This window comes from Suricata suricatta, chromosome 8 (genome assembly GCF_006229205.1).
Source record: "Suricata suricatta isolate VVHF042 chromosome 8, meerkat_22Aug2017_6uvM2_HiC, whole genome shotgun sequence".
In the NCBI taxonomy this organism is placed as follows: domain Eukaryota; kingdom Metazoa; phylum Chordata; class Mammalia; order Carnivora; family Herpestidae; genus Suricata; species Suricata suricatta.
In genome coordinates this window covers 34,259,366-34,274,685 of record NC_043707.1, presented here as the reverse complement: position 1 = coordinate 34,274,685, position 15,320 = coordinate 34,259,366, and the positions used below count along the sequence as shown (strand labels likewise).

General features: G+C 48.3%; 1 protein-coding gene across 11 annotated transcripts in view; it reads right to left on the bottom strand.

The window, feature by feature from the left end:
- RNF216 (ring finger protein 216) overlaps positions 1-15,320 on the bottom strand; it is a 139,824-nt gene that overhangs the window by 63,090 nt on the left and 61,414 nt on the right. The window contains exon 14 of one of the 11 annotated variants that reach the window (XM_029948047.1): positions 4,921-5,525. The exons of 9 other annotated variants lie outside the window; for them this stretch is intronic. In XM_029948047.1, coding sequence (XP_029803907.1) covers positions 5,319-5,525 — 207 coding nt within the window. In that variant the 3' untranslated portion in view covers positions 4,921-5,318. Of the gene's footprint in view, positions 1-4,920; positions 5,526-15,320 lie in introns of those variants that run through there. One more of the 11 variants, XM_029948048.1, reaches the window with a different exon arrangement.

Sequence of the window (15,320 nt, the reverse complement as noted above, 5' to 3'; positions counted from 1 at the left end):
TCTGCCCTCCCGCTAGGAGGGTCCCTGCTGGGTCAGCCTGTGGCAGAGGCCCACCTCCACCCTGGACAACAGAGCACAGACACCGAGCAATCTGGCCTGGCAGCGGTATTTTATTGTTATGACAGTGTCTTGTGACCCACTTTACTCCCTGCTCCTTCCTTCTCGGTTATAAGCAGTAATTAGTAATGTCAGTGCTCTGGCTGGGCTGCTCCTGGCCCATTAATAATGCAACAGCAGGAACAGGATGGATGCGTAAGTGCACAACAGAGGTTTCAAGGTTAAAAGCAGTAACGCAGAGAGCTATGGCGGGGGTGGGGGGTGGTGGTGCTGGTGTGCAGGTGGTTTTGGGAGGAGAGTATGTGTGTGTGTGAGAGAGAAAGAGAGAGATGAAAGGAGAGGGAAGAGGGAAATATAGAAAGGGAGAGATTCAAATCGATTTTTTGAAATGCCCAGCTTTCCTTCAGGGCAATACATACGGTAAAGCACAAATTCCTAGTGTTCTCGCGTGGACGCATGTCTCCGGCCACCTGGCAGAGAGTGGGTCCGTGCTAAGTCTCCGGCACTGGAGCGTTACGTTACTAGTGTTTGAAATCGAGGTCAGAGGAAACTACAGCAGTATCTCTCAAACACATTCTTGATGTTCTAAATGACTTCTCTCAGAAAGGCAGTGCCTGCTTGTTCAGCGGAACTGGTACCTTCCCACTTACTGCTTTGAAAGGAAAAGTCAAGACAAGCGATACAGCCAGGCTCCGCCCCCGGCGGACGACAGGACTGTGTTGTCACAGCTGCTCCCGCATCGCTGCAAATCCCCCACATCATCATGGTTGCAAGGGGGGGATTTCAAAAGGTACAAAAGCCCACGTTCCGGCTGAGCATCGGAGGCGAGCTGAATGACTGCACTAAGCCTGCACATCGGGCCTGGAAACGGATTAGAACAGCTATTCGAGAAACACTTGCTGGGGGGAAGGGAGAGGGACTACAAAGCAGGGCTGAGCCCCATTCTGGGCAGTTCCTATCTTCGCTGTCTTTTAAGCAGAGAAGGATTTGCTACTAAACCTTTCATTTGTCCCTCACATACCAAAACTGAATGGTTTTACATACTAGGAGAGTTACAACTTTATCTGCTAATTTCACAAACAAGGGAAGACATTTTTAAAACTGGTTGTCATAATGCTTAGGTGAATCAGAACCCATTCTTACTCGTGAGTCAGGAAGAGTCTCTATGGGAAAAGGAAGCAGCTGGAAAGAGTCTTGAATCATAACTACTGGAAACGGTATTTATCCCTGTGGGGCTGACTTCAGGGCCAAGGTTTCTCACCAGCCGTGTACCTGGCAGCAGCTCCTGAGCATGTGCCGTAGACGGGGCCCCTGCAGAGAGGCCCGGGAGAACAAGAAAGGCAGAGCTGCCGAGTTCCAGCTCTTTTGGCTTGTCCTGACACTCCAACCCTCACGTATAATCTGAGGCCACACACTCTTCTTTGAGGGAGGTAGCGTCAGCCCCCATAACCATCTAGGAGAAATGGCTATGGACTTGAAAACACACAAGCATAATTTACAAATCACATTTCTACCTCTCTTCAAGTTCCCTTATAGCCAACAAAACAAAATAAAATCCTTTTGCCTTAAAAGTTCAGAGGTGACTGGACTGATGAAAATGGGTGCATTATTTTTTTTTTTAACTGAGAAAGCAAGACATGAACCATTCACCAACCCCCCACACCCTTGTTTGCCTCCCTGAATGCAGTTCCTGCGGGCCAGTTTAAGAAATTGCCTTCCCCCTCAGACTTTCTGTACATGTCAGTACACATCTCCTCCAGAGACCCCAACATAAACTTACCATGCCCACCCACCACTCTACGCCTGGCTCTTTTCATTGAATACATCTCGGGGGCAGCTCGGTGTTGGCACCACCGCACCCATGTCATCTTTTTAAATCTTACTGTACATGCCAGGAGTTGACGGACAGAAGCTCACGGGCCAAATCTGGCCTGCTGCCGATTTTTAGAGACACCGTCTTACTGGATCATAGCCACATTCACTTGTTCACGTATCGTCCCGGGTTACTCGAGAGGAACAATGGCAAAGCCAAGTAGCTGCAACAGAAAACTATGTGGTTGGAAAAGCCTAAACTGTTTGCTGCCTTGCCCTTTATGGAAAAAGTCTGCCATCCCCTGGTGTACCACTGTACGGATGCGCCAAATGTACTTCACCTGTTTCCTGCTGGTGAATACAGACGTGGAAAATTCCCTACTCCTTAAAACTCCTCTTATTCCTTAAGAATAAGGTTTCACTCTGTAAATGCTGAGGGGTGTGAAGGATGAGCAGGAACTAGCTGGGAAGAGGCCAGCCTGAAGGCGCAGGCTTCAAGGGGGAACTTCGGAGTGAGCTACAACCACCCAAAGTGTCACTTCCTCTTTTCAGAGGAAGCAAGAGGCTAACTGTGGGTCTTTTGGTAAGAGGAAATCCCCCTTTGCTGTATCAAAGCTGCTCCCTGTGTTTGTGTTTTTCTAAGTTTGGCAAGGCTGCCTGAAGCACACTGTGACCAAATTAGGAAGTGAGTAGGCTGATGTCTCTAAGCTGGTCACCGCACAGCCAGGACGCCCAGGAATGCATAGACAGTGATGGATGGGGAGGGAGAGGCTCCATCCAAGAAGGAAATGCTATTTGCTTGAGCAATTAGCCTTATAAAAATTACAGTTAATAAGAATTAGTAAGTGTTCTGGAAGACGAAATTCACTTGCTGTTGCTGACAAAAAAAAAAAAACAAAAACAACCCAAACACAAAGGCTTCAAGGGTTTCTACAAAAAGATTGTGTGAGACAGATGATGGAGACAAAATTTCTGGGGCATTATTCCGTTTATTCCAAGGGTAGCGAAGATCTCAACTTGAGAAGTACCAGGGAAAAATATTATCAATTAGCTCTTTAACAGATTAAGAAGGTATTAGTTTTACACTATTGAGAAAAAAATGAATTTAGACAGGTCGTGGTGAAAAAGCATCGTGAAAACGCCCCATTTTACTACTGCCTACCCAATCGCTTTATCTGCTGGACTGGTAAGGTTTAAACCAATCTTACAGTTTCCAACAAGGTCTAGGAATGTGTGATACTGACTCATTCGTACAGAGCTTCTTTCTGCTACCTCTACTCAGTGATATTCTCTTCAGGAATGACTTCTGAGTTAACTTTTGATTCTGAGCCAACGAGCTGAGAATCGCTTCTGACCACCAGTACTATAGGGGTAGTAAAGTTTAAACTTGAAAATCCTTGCTTTCCTCCCACATTTCCAGATCAGCAAGATTCTTGGCCATGGTTTTTATTCCCTAAAGAATGTACTTGGTTTAGTTCCAGCATTTGCTCTGAAATCAGATGTGCAGTTAAGAGTTAAGGTAAGTTTTAAATGACACATCTTCGTTCTTCTTTACAGGAAAACCTCCAGGGGAGCCTGGCAAAAAGATGTGGGCATTGTTCTCGGCTCAACTGGGGAAGCTATTCTCTTCAGTTAGAGGAGGCAGAGGCCCAGGGCAGAGGTCTGTGCGGGTGGCGTGCCCCTGGCGTGTGGGGCTCCTGCTGAAACAGCACGCTCTGTGCTGCTGCTAATGTGTGCTGAGCTGGCATTCTGGTTCCTTCACCAGGCTGCACAGGGCAGGGATTTCATAGCCCCACTCTCGTGTTGTCAAAAGAGCTAAACAGTTGCTTTCTACTTACTCCTATGCTGACTTTTGAGCAGCACTGACGTATAATCACCTCAAGAGCCCACAGATTTCTCAGGTAACAACGCTACAAATAGCTGCTTTCTCAAAGACCTTGGCTGACTCACACACAGTCCCACCGGTAAGAACAGTACTTCTATTAGTCTGGGTCTCTGTGGCCCACCATTAATGGAGGCAAACTGTATCCTGACGGACCACTGAGGACACACACAGATCCGACCTTTCCTGGAATCTCTGCAGAGTCCACGTGTAACCGAGAGACAGAAGCTGGAGGTCTTCCTCAAGCTACACAAGCCTGACACTCTGCCTCGTCCCTGCACCCACACAACAAACGTGCTGGGGCCATATGCTCTCCCAGGTACCCCTCGCCGATCCAGCACCCGCAAGCACGAATTCAGGGACCCAGAGGCCAGTGTTACAGAACTGCCCGGGCAGGCCCAGCGCAGCTCCTCTGAACAGGGTCTGAACTACACACTCAGGTGTCCCGCCGAGGATCCCCGCGCCTGTCCTGACCTCATGCTGCCCATCAGATGGCACGCGTCCCACTCTCTGCTCTCGGACCTCTGCCGCCTGGCAGCCGGGCCTAAGCAGGTGGTGTGCTCTCTCCAAGGTTGTCTTCTGCTTTCTCACTGCAGTGCAGAAGGCCCCACGGCTCTACACAAGCTTCGTTGTCCTTTTATGGTAGAAAAATGAATTGCTTGCCCAGCAGTGGAGCCGAGAGACATGACAGAACGGAAAGTTGTCATTTGTTGTGGTTCTGGCAGCAACAGAAGAGAGTGTTCTCCCTTCAGCCACCCTGGGATGGATGGTGGACGCCAGGCATTCAGCGGGGGGGAAAAGCAGCCCCAGGCAAACTGCTCCCAGAGGCATTCCTCCCTTGCCTGGCCTACGAACGGATGTGTTCATTTATGAACAGTGTCAAGCCTTACTTCGGTGGAAATGCACTTTTTACAAAACTAGGTATAAAAAGGCGGTTTTGTGTTCCGCTGGAAGCTCTTAACAGAGGTACCACAGAAAACACGGTTCCAATCAGACCACATCCAAGGAACGGGCTTCATTTCCCTGCAGAATGAGGCTATGGGACTGGATCGGGGCAGGGAGGTGACCTTGCTCAGAAGGGGTGGGGGTGGGGGGCTGCAGCTGTTGCTGAAGGAAGCCCAGCCCAGCCCGCTGCCTGTGTGTCTCTAGCTCGGCTTGGAGGGATGGGGGAGTAGCCACCAACTCCAGATAAATACATTCCTGGGAAAAATACACCAATATCCAAGTCCCTGGGGTAATAAACAGCAGTTGGTACCAGAGGGCCTTAAATTGTTTGCATTTCTGTCAGGAGGCCCACAGAAAAAAAGCAGGCCTCCCAGCAGCTGGGAAAACATGTTGCAAAAGGAGAATCAGGCAATTCTCTGTCTGCACGTCGGGAGTTAGGGAAATTAAGCTTTTCTGAGCGAGAGAAATTAAGCTTATCCAACATGCTTTTAGCTGGAAAACAAGCCTTTTTAATGGGTGGGGAAAGAACTTGTGATGGTTACATGGTTTCCGCCATATTTACAGTACCCAAGGACTAAAGTATCATGCTGGTCTTGGAAAGTAGCAGCCACCAACAGAGGGGTCAAATGTCCAGTTTTCCTATAGCCAGTGATGCAGACCCTGCCACACAGCAGGGGGACATGTGCGTCCAGGGTCTGTCCAGCGCCAGTCTTGGATTGCCTCTGCCTCTACCATCGCTCTTGACCACTGCTGCCTCTCCCTCGGGCCCCTGGGTCAGCCCTCGGAAGACCAGTGTTTCTTCAGGCCACTCCACTCCCACAGAGGTCTTCTGGAGAAGGGTGAGAGAATGCTAGCAAACACCCACAACCCTGCACCAAGGGGCTTTGGGGCTGGAGGGTTTGTTAACCAAGGACCGTGGATTACCAGGTCTCGGGTCACTAGGTCACCAGAAGTGACCAGATATTCCAGCCCCCCCCCCCCCCCCCGCCCCAACACGGTGTATCTAGTCTCTCCCCCCATCACACCCTCTTTCATGGTTCTACAAGGCCCACGTTCCCACCAGAACTCTGGTCACACCATCCCTGCGTTAGGCTCACAACAGCTCCCCGGGGTGTCTGCAACCAGATTCAGGCCTCTGCTCCGCACACCCCTTTGGATCTAAGGGCCAGTCCTCCTCCCAGTGTGCATCCCTCCTGCTCTGCACACCCGTCTACTGCTGACCCTTGTTCGGCTCTGGTTGCATCACTCCCTGGCCAGGAATACTGCCAGTACCCATCAGGTCCCGTTAGGACTCAGGCCAAGATCTACCTCTTCCATAAAGTATATCCAGACTGTGTGCAATTAAAGTGTCTCCACCCCACCCCCACCTGCCCATCCCGGCTCCCTCCAGCAGCCCCTGTCACCATCTCACTACTATTTGGCTATCTGCATAAGGAGCCGGCCTCCTTGACCCCAATCTCAGGGTAGGGTTGTGGTTGTGTCTTTTGCATTTCTTCAGGCATGACGATACTCAGGAAAAAATCTGAATGGATGACCAAATTCCCATCAAAGCCAAACAGCCTGTCTTGGCACAAGCCTACGCCAAGGGAGCAGCTGAGGAACGCGTTCAGAGGAGAGGGAGGAAACGTCAGAGAGGAGAAGGGGTGACACCTTCATCAGCTTCTTCCACAAGATGACAGCAAGGCAAAGGTTTTAAGAGAGTGAGTCCAAAGGAAAAATTTGGGGGAGAGAGAAGAGCTGCAGGGCAGACAGGGCCACGGTGACAATGGGCTCGGGGGCACAGGGCTTACCAGGAGAGAAGGCCCAGGCTGGAAGAGCTAGTGGAGGTCAGAATGGGTGCTGGCCTCGGGAGACAGGAGGACGCTTTTACAGGAGGAAGGAGAGCCCAGGGGCTAGGGGGACTGAGGCAACAGATGTTTCGAGCAGCAAAATCTCGAGGTGGGGAGACAAAGGGAAAAGGAAAAGCAGGAGTCAAAGACAAGAGAAGAAAAAATTGTGATCTATCTCACTCTCTTTGGGCTAGAATCTGGATCAGCTTCTCAGGTACAGGGAGCTTTTGAAATTTAAAATACCTTTCATATGAATTTCTGACAGAAAATAAAACCAAAAAGTGCTTTTATGAGACTATAGGGATTTGATCTGAGAAACTTTTTGGCCTGTTTCTCTTTGAAAACCAAATGCCAACACCAGTTTCAAAACCCTCAGTATTCTTGAAACCAGGGACTCTGGACTGGAAGGACACTTGAAAGGTCATCTGGTCTCTTTTCTGGCCCTGAAGTTGCACCGCTTGCTGGAAGGCATTCCAGAGAAGGGAGCCTGTCCAGAGCTGCCCGAGAGCCTCCGGCAGGGCCTCGGCACAGGCTCCGCTGCCGCAGTGGTCTCTGTGGCCACGGCACGGTCTCGTGACCCATCTGGATTCCTTCTGGGTGGCTCACGTCTTTTTCCTCAGGGAAGCTGGAAAACACCAGGTCACTACTACTCCTATGGAAGGATCTTGTACAAAGAGAGACCCCCTCCGTTCATGATGACCGGCCCTTTCACATCTTCCCACAAAGAGCTTTTGATAGTTTCCTACAATGTAACACATTTTCCTCATCTCTCAACAATGTGACAATGCCACAGAATTGGCCATCTGATTAAGGGTCTTTCCAGTTCCCAAGAGATGCCCTCAAAGGAACAAAGTGGGTAAGAGCACAGATACAGAAAAGTCAAGTGAAACCAGATTTTTTAAACATGGTATTTTAAAAATTAACTTTATTAAGAAAAAATTTAAATATCCAAAAAAGTAGGCAATAAACATGAGTAATGGGTCCCCACATGCCCATCACTCAGGTTTAATAATGATCAACAGAGGGCCAATCAGCTTTCTGTACCCCATCTACCCTTTGATCCTCTCTCACCCAGTGTATTTTAAAGTGAATCCAGATGACATACCTGTTTGTTTGTAAGCATTTCAGTTTACATATCCAAAAAATCTGGACTGTTAAAATTGGCCAACTATACCAAAATCACACATAAAACCACCCAATGGCGAGTTAAGGCAGCCCTGGATTTGATTCCTGATGTCACCTGCTAGATGTGACTATGGACAGACGAGGAGCAGGAAGTCTCTAAGAAAAGCTGTCCGTAAGAGCTCTGCTGGCAGGCGGCTCAGCCTCTGCCCTGGAACTCTGGTGCTGACCTCTCCCCCTGCAACATTAGAGAGCCCTGAGCATCTGCTCGGACCTCTGGGCACAGCAGCTTGTGGGTGTGCTTCTCTCTGGCCCTGCACGCAGCAGACTGGACCTAGTTTCTCAGCGCTGATCCTAGTCACCAAGCTCATTCTGTGCCCATTTTCTCAAGGCACATCAGTGTGTAGTGTGGATGCAGAGCACGAGCTGCCATTCAGTCTCAGGGGCTGGCAGGGCTGGCTCCTTAGCTCATGACAGTGGAGACAAAGGGCAATGGGTTCTGGGTCTGGGTGGGTCATCCCACGTGGAACAGTCAACAGGCCCACAGATACAGACACCCATTTCTAATCACGGTCTGGGAGAAAGCCATATGGCCTCTGGGGACTAGAGAGGTGACAGAGGTCCTCCTCATTCTCTGTACCTTTGCTTCAAAGTCAGGGAGGACACTGAAGAGTAAAACGCCATTTACATTACTCAGCCACTCCACAGCAACGGAAAATGACCTTGAATCCAGGGGCACACAGGAAAAAGCACATCCTGCGACAGCTCTGCTCTGTGCTCTAAGCCGTCCTCTTCGCTCCCGTCTCCCTTGCCCACATGCCTCCTCCCCGACACAGATACCCGCAGGGAGATGGGGTGTTTTCACGCTTGTGCTGTCACCATAGCAACCATTTCTCTTCTACCTGCAAGGCTGGAAGCCCCGCAGTGCTCTCTGCCGAGAACACAGAGGGGATGCGAAGGCCCTGTGCTCCAGAACGCACATGCCCAGCACTGTGCACACACCCAAACACATGTGATGTGTGCACACACCCCTTCAAGGACACTGCAGCGAGAACCACTAAAACAGATTAAAATGCTGACACCTGGTCACACAACTAGCAATTACACAGAAAGGTGGCAAATGACCATAAAAAGACATTTGGTAGACATCAATTCTTGAGGGATTTTTAACGCGAGATTTCTGAAGACGGAATCAAAATTCATCTCTCCTCTGATGAGGCACACACAAAAAAGCCATTAAATTATCCTAACACATGAAGGCATTAAACAAATAATGTGTGGTTTCCAGAGAGAGAGAGAGAGAGACAGACTCTGAAGGCTTACGATCCCCCCCGGCCAGTTTGTGAACACAGCGAGGCTGTGGTGTGTCTGGTAGCAATGGCTCATGGTGGCCACAAAAACCTTGAGAAACGGGGCAGAGTTTCAATTTTAATAAAGTGCCCATACAAATCTGATAAAAATTCGGTCTTTTTCTCTACATACTAGAGAACACATCTTAGTGGAAACCAAGACAACAAAAGAGAGACAAGGAGGGATGACCTTTCACTGTAAGGTCAGCGAAAGGTGAGCACCCCGACCTCTAGGCCTGCCCGCTGCACTGGCGGCGCGAGGGGAGGTCTACACTCCAAGATCAGCACCTTCCCAGGAAGACAAAAAACATAACCGATGAGTCATGGAGACAAACCATGGATTTTTACCTTCACTTTGTGACTAATTCTGACTTCTCCAGCAAAAATGTACTATCGTTTTTCTACGTCCATTTTTACACTCATTTCTTTGAATATTAGTCCTGAGATGCCAATTTTTTCAAATAGGGATACCACCACCACCACCGAGAAACTCAAAGGGAGGGACACAGCAGTACCATGGACCAAGTGACTGAGATGGGCAGGGCAGATCCACAGGCAGCCTCCGTTAGGACACAGCCCTCCCCAGGGGGTACAGGTCCTTCTCTCAACTTGAACAGTGTGGGCTCAAACGACAGCAGTCATTTCTTCCAGAACATATCAGGACAAAATTTAGCTTAAAAAAAACCTATCCCCAGGGCACCTGGTGGGATCAGTCAGTTGAGCATCTGGCTTCAGCTCAGGTCATGAGCTCATGGTTCGTGGGTTCGAGCCCCACACTGGGATCTGCGCTGACAGCTCAGAGCCTGGGCTCTGCTTCGGATTCTGTATTTCCCTCTCTCTCTGCCCCTACCCTGTCTCTCAATAATAAATAAATGTAAAAAACAAACAAACCAAAACAAACAAACAGAAAAAAACCCTATCCCCGTTCGATGGTGGCATGCTAGTAAGAACATTTTCTGAGTATAGTGATTTGAAAAACTAAAGCATGCGAGGAGTCCTCTCTTGGCCCCGACGGGACTTCACATCTCCCCACTTGGGGGGCCCCACACGCTTGTGGGGGCAGCTGTCGTACCGGCCCGGGAGAAGCTCCTCCTTTCCAGGAACCCCTCACCTGTACATGCTCACTGATGGCATCAGTCTCCACCTTGCTCGTGCGCCAGCCGGTTTCCTGACCTCAGAGGTGCCAGGCCCTGGAGCGAGCGCGTCGCCTGCATCACACCGCTTACTCCTTGGCCTCTGCTTTAGGACATACGGTCGCTCTCATTACACAGATTAAAGAACCATGGCTCAGGGAGGGGACGTATTTACCCAAGTCACAAAGCCAAGAAACGGAAGAGCTGGAATGAAAGCATGAGCCGATTTAACATCAAAATCCCCGGTCTTAACCACTGTGCCAGACTGCCTTCTGAGCCGTGGTGCAGGCGACGGTCACGGGCATCTTGGGATCTCTCCGCGTCCTCCCCACTCTCAGCATGGCGCTGGGTCCAGAGCAGCACATCAACGAATGCCTCCCATATAACTGTCTTCAAAAGAACTTTCAAAACAGGGAGCTGAGTAATAAAGCCCAGCAAAAGTGCTTGTTCCAAGCTATGCCGACAGAGCAGGGACACAAAACCTCTCCACTGGGAATAGGAAGCTCTGTGATTCGTTTCCTGGAAGGTGGCAACATTTTAATCATCTAGAGCAGCTTCACTGGGTGAGAAATGAAGCACTAGAATATTCTCTGGGAGCAAGACATAGTAATGCCCCACCTCCTGTGGGTAAGGAAACAGGCAAATACCCAAGTCCACGTGGACAGTCGGGCCTGTGTGGACTACCTGGGCTCTGAAAGGCACTCCACTACCCAGGGGAGGGGCCGCAGTTGAGTCCTGTGCTTCAAGGGAGGAGTGTGAGGGCCACGCCAGCCCTTTGGAAGGGCAGCCGCGGCAGCACTGCCCAGGTCCACTGCCCAGTCTCCTGGCCTCCTCTAAAGCCAAGGGGGAGAGGCTACTGTGTTCACCATTCAGTGCCCATTATCAAGGGATCAAAAACACAAACTGTAGAAATAAAAACTACTCCTTTAGGGCTAACAGGAAACAAACAAAAAAATGTTTTATTCATACCTGCCTTTTTGTTTAGCCCATGTATATGTAAATATATTACCTTTCCTCTTCTTGGGTAGAAATCTACCTCCCTTTCAAGTAAGCACTGCAAACAATAGCAGATACGGCACTTATAGGACTTTTATTGGGAAGGCAGGGGAGGAAAAGAGGTAAGCAATATTTACCTTTTGTTGTTTTTATTCTTGGGAACACACAAACACACGCACACCCACTGAAAGAACCAAGCTCTCTAATCGTAGTGTTAGATGGGTTAAGATGTCAAATCATGAAGCGTAATTATCAACCAAAAGTTTTCAAGGATCGAGAAGCCTATGATGAACAGATTCACTACACTGTTTGCTATGAGGAACTTTAAAAAGTGGAAAATGACAAAAATATTAAGTTCAACATAGAATTAAATCCTGAAATTTCACTGCCACGATGCCAGCTCTGCCTCCGTGCTTGACAGGAGGGCGGCTGACAGGGACGCACTCTGGGACCGTGTCTGAGGTGGGGAGGCTTCCCTCCGGGTTCTCACCACTGGGTGATATTGTCACCCAACTCCACATCTCAGTGGCCCCTTGGTAGGGTGGCCGTGGGGAACTCTGGGAGCCCTGTGAGGCACCTACCCAGCATGCCTATTCAGTGGGAACCCTCGGAAGGAAGTGACTCACCTTGCATGCAGGGGCAGCCCATCCCCCCCCCCCGGAATTCCCACAGCACCCCACTCCCTTTGTGGACTCACATCATGCAGCACGGACTTCCACACCAATGAATAAGCCCTCATTCTGAAACCTAAAAAATTCTTTTGTTACCCAAACATTCGGTTCTTGTCAACATAACTTCCTGAATAAAAGATCCTCCTTGGTAGTGGGAACAAGAGGATCGAGCTTCATTCACATCGAGATAAATGTAAATGCCTGTGCTCAGCGCAGGAGTCAGCTGACTGGCTGGGGCTCAAATTATAGTGCTGCTAATAAGTGCCAACCGTCCACTGTCACAGCTGGAGCCGCCCTGGCACTGGCAGCTGGGCCAGGCTCATTTACATGCTCTTCACGAAGCCATTCAGCTACTGTAGGCGGCTGCAGATGCCTGTTTTTTAGCAACAAACTGGCTCATTGCAGATGTGAATTTTGGTTGTATTTCATTGCTACAGAGTCCATCAAGAACACTGAAAGCTACAAAGGATAGGAAGGGGCCTGGAAAGTGTAGAAAAAGATGCATAGGTAAGAGAGGTGAGAGACATAGGAAAAGCAAGAGAGACAGGAAAACAGATACACATGACACTGGGAAGAGACGAGTTTGTTTGCACAGCCACATTCACCCACTTGGCCTCACTAAGGGACATCAAACTGTGTCCTTCACAGTTCTGTGCACTAAAGTCCCACGGCCTGATGGGTCTCCCTTCCTGAGCACTTACTTCCTGAATATTCTTAAACCTCCACCTTGTGGCCCTGGCTACCATTCTGGAAAGCTCTACCTACAAACCTCTGAATTTATGGAGCAAAGCTATGGTTCTGGGAAGGTAGAGAAAGACTCAACAGGGTAACTCTGACCCTAAGAATAAATATTCCAGATGCATCGCTTTGAAATCTTTTATCTAACACTCTGCAGTCCAACAGCAAACATCCAATTCATTTCTAAAACAGCATGCTGAAAACAAACTGATGAATCCTTTATCTGAAAACACACAGGGCGCTGAGGGCCTGGACAAAAAGCATTCCATCATATCAATGAGACAAAGACTCTCTCTCCATTTCATCAAAGATACAGGATCTTATTCTCTTCAGGGATTTTGGAGGAATGAGTCCAGGCATTCAAGCCCTCGTCTAGATAATGCATTAATATAAACACCTCATCTCAGAGTGACAAGTTCCTGGAAATCTAACCGAAGTTTAGATTACTGGCAAAGGCGCTGCAATGAGGAAGCAGATGCCCTTAGTCTCATGTGGGCCAAAATCAGTTTGTGGCTCATTTCTTAAACATTAGCAACCCTCAAGGATTAACGGTTGGTTTAGCCATCTAGCTGAAAAGAAACGACGACATAAGGAGAATTTGTGTAAGTGAAAAGGTCAAAGCATATGTTCTAAAAACACTGACATATTTAAGGTTACATTCTGAATGCACATAGTGGTTTGTTTTGGTACTAAGCCCAAAAGAATTCTGTCAGTTTAGGAGACAGTGTCTTGCAGACTGACATACTTTTGGAATGCTCCAGAGAAAACCCTTCCTCATGGAGCATCAGTGCCACCTAGGGGTGACTCTCCTCAGCGCTGGATAAGGAGGGACCAGCCTGGTCCTAATGGCAAGCTCTCCTGCAGCGGGTTCCCAAGACGCCGTTTTCCATGGTGGGCCTGCCTCTGCAGACCTCATTCCAGGGGCACAAGGCGCGTGCTATCATCTGCCAGGGCGGCTCAAGTTCTGAAGGACGCTGTAATTGACAATGCCTGCCTTATGATGCACACTCTTTACTGGAAAACATTACTAATGGACATGAAAAGATCTGAATAAATGGAAGTATACACTCTGAAGTTAGGAGGACTAAACACTTTAAAGATAATAATTTCCCCAAACTCATCTATGAATTTGAAGAGATTAGATTCTAAATCAAAATGCTATCAACATTTCCTAACTCCTGTCACCTACTTCCTAAATGCCCTGCTGCAGGCCTGCTGTGTTCCCAGCTGCGTTCCCTGTCCCCGGTGCTCCCTCCTTTCAATGCTTCTTACACCTGACTCCCCAAATTCTCCTGTAGCCTAGATCTCACCTCGTGTTCCTGACTCTAACACTTTCCAAGTAATTACTGAGCACTACCGTGTGCCAGGGAGTAGGAAAACACACACATACTGAACCCCCCATCCTAAAAACCCTGCACGCCCCAAACAGAACTGACCTTCTTCTCTCTTAGAATCTTTTTCTATTCTATTTTCCATTGTGTATGAATACATCATCACCCACTTAGTGGCCCAAATCAGAGAAGTGAGTCATCTGGACTTCTTCCCACCCCCACAGTCAAAGTATCTTCTTCTAATCCTGTCTCTCCATTATCTTTCAAATCTGCTCCTTTTCTCCATACCTAGAGTCCATTTTGGCTCTCATGATCTGTATTGGTCAGGAAGTGCTAGGTTACGTTGGTAGGAACAAATTCAAACTCCAGTAGCTCAAAACAGAGACTTATTTCTACATGTCCATCTTGGCTTCCTATCCCCATTCCTCTGTCAGCCACCATTTCGCTTTCTGCTTCTGCAAGTGACTACATACCTCCATATGGAATCATACAGTATTTGTCCTTTTGTGATGGGCTTATCTCATGAGTATAATATTTTCAAGGTTTGCCCATGTTGTAGCATGTGACAGGATGTCTTTTTTATTTTTTGAGAGAGCCAGTGCGCACGAGTGAGCGAGCACACGTGCATGTGCACTTGAGGAGCAGAGGGAGGGAGGGAGAGAATCTTAAGAAGGCTCTACACTCAGCACGGAGCTCAATGCAGAGCCCCCGTGGGGCTTGATCTCACAACCGTGAGACCAGGACCCGAGCCAAAATCAAGAGTTGGATGGTCAACCGACTAAGCCACCCAGGTGCCCAAGGACTTCTTTTTTTTTTTCAAACTCCTGAATAACGTTTCATTGTATAGATACTTTCTTTAGTCATTTATCCAAAGATGGACTTTTAGGTAGTTTCCATATCTTGGCTACTGTGAACAATGAGGCAATGAATATGAGTACAAATATCTCTTCAAGATCCTGTTTCCAATCCCTTAGGACAAATACTCAGAAGTAGGATTCCTAGATTGTATGGTAGTTTAAGACCTTATTAAGTAATCTCCACACGTGATGCTCAAACTCACTACCCCATGATCCAGAGTCACATGCTCCATCAACTGAGCCAGCGAGGCACCCCGATTTTCAACTTTTTGAGGACACCCCATGCTGTTTTCCATAGGGACGTACCATTTTACATGGTCCTCCACAATGCTCAATGGTTTTTATTTCTGCACTTCTTTGTCAACACTTGTTAATTTTCTTTTTCCTTTTTGTGATAGTGAGCATCCTAGTAGATGTGATCTCATTGGAGTTTTGATTTGCATTTCCCTGATGATTAGTTATATTGAGCACCTTTTCAAATACCTGTTGGCCATCTGTAGGTCTTCTTTGAAAAATCGTCTATTCAAGTACTTCGTTCATGTTTAAATTTTTGTTAATGTTGATTTTTGAGAGAGAGAGAGAGAGAGAGCGAGCGAGC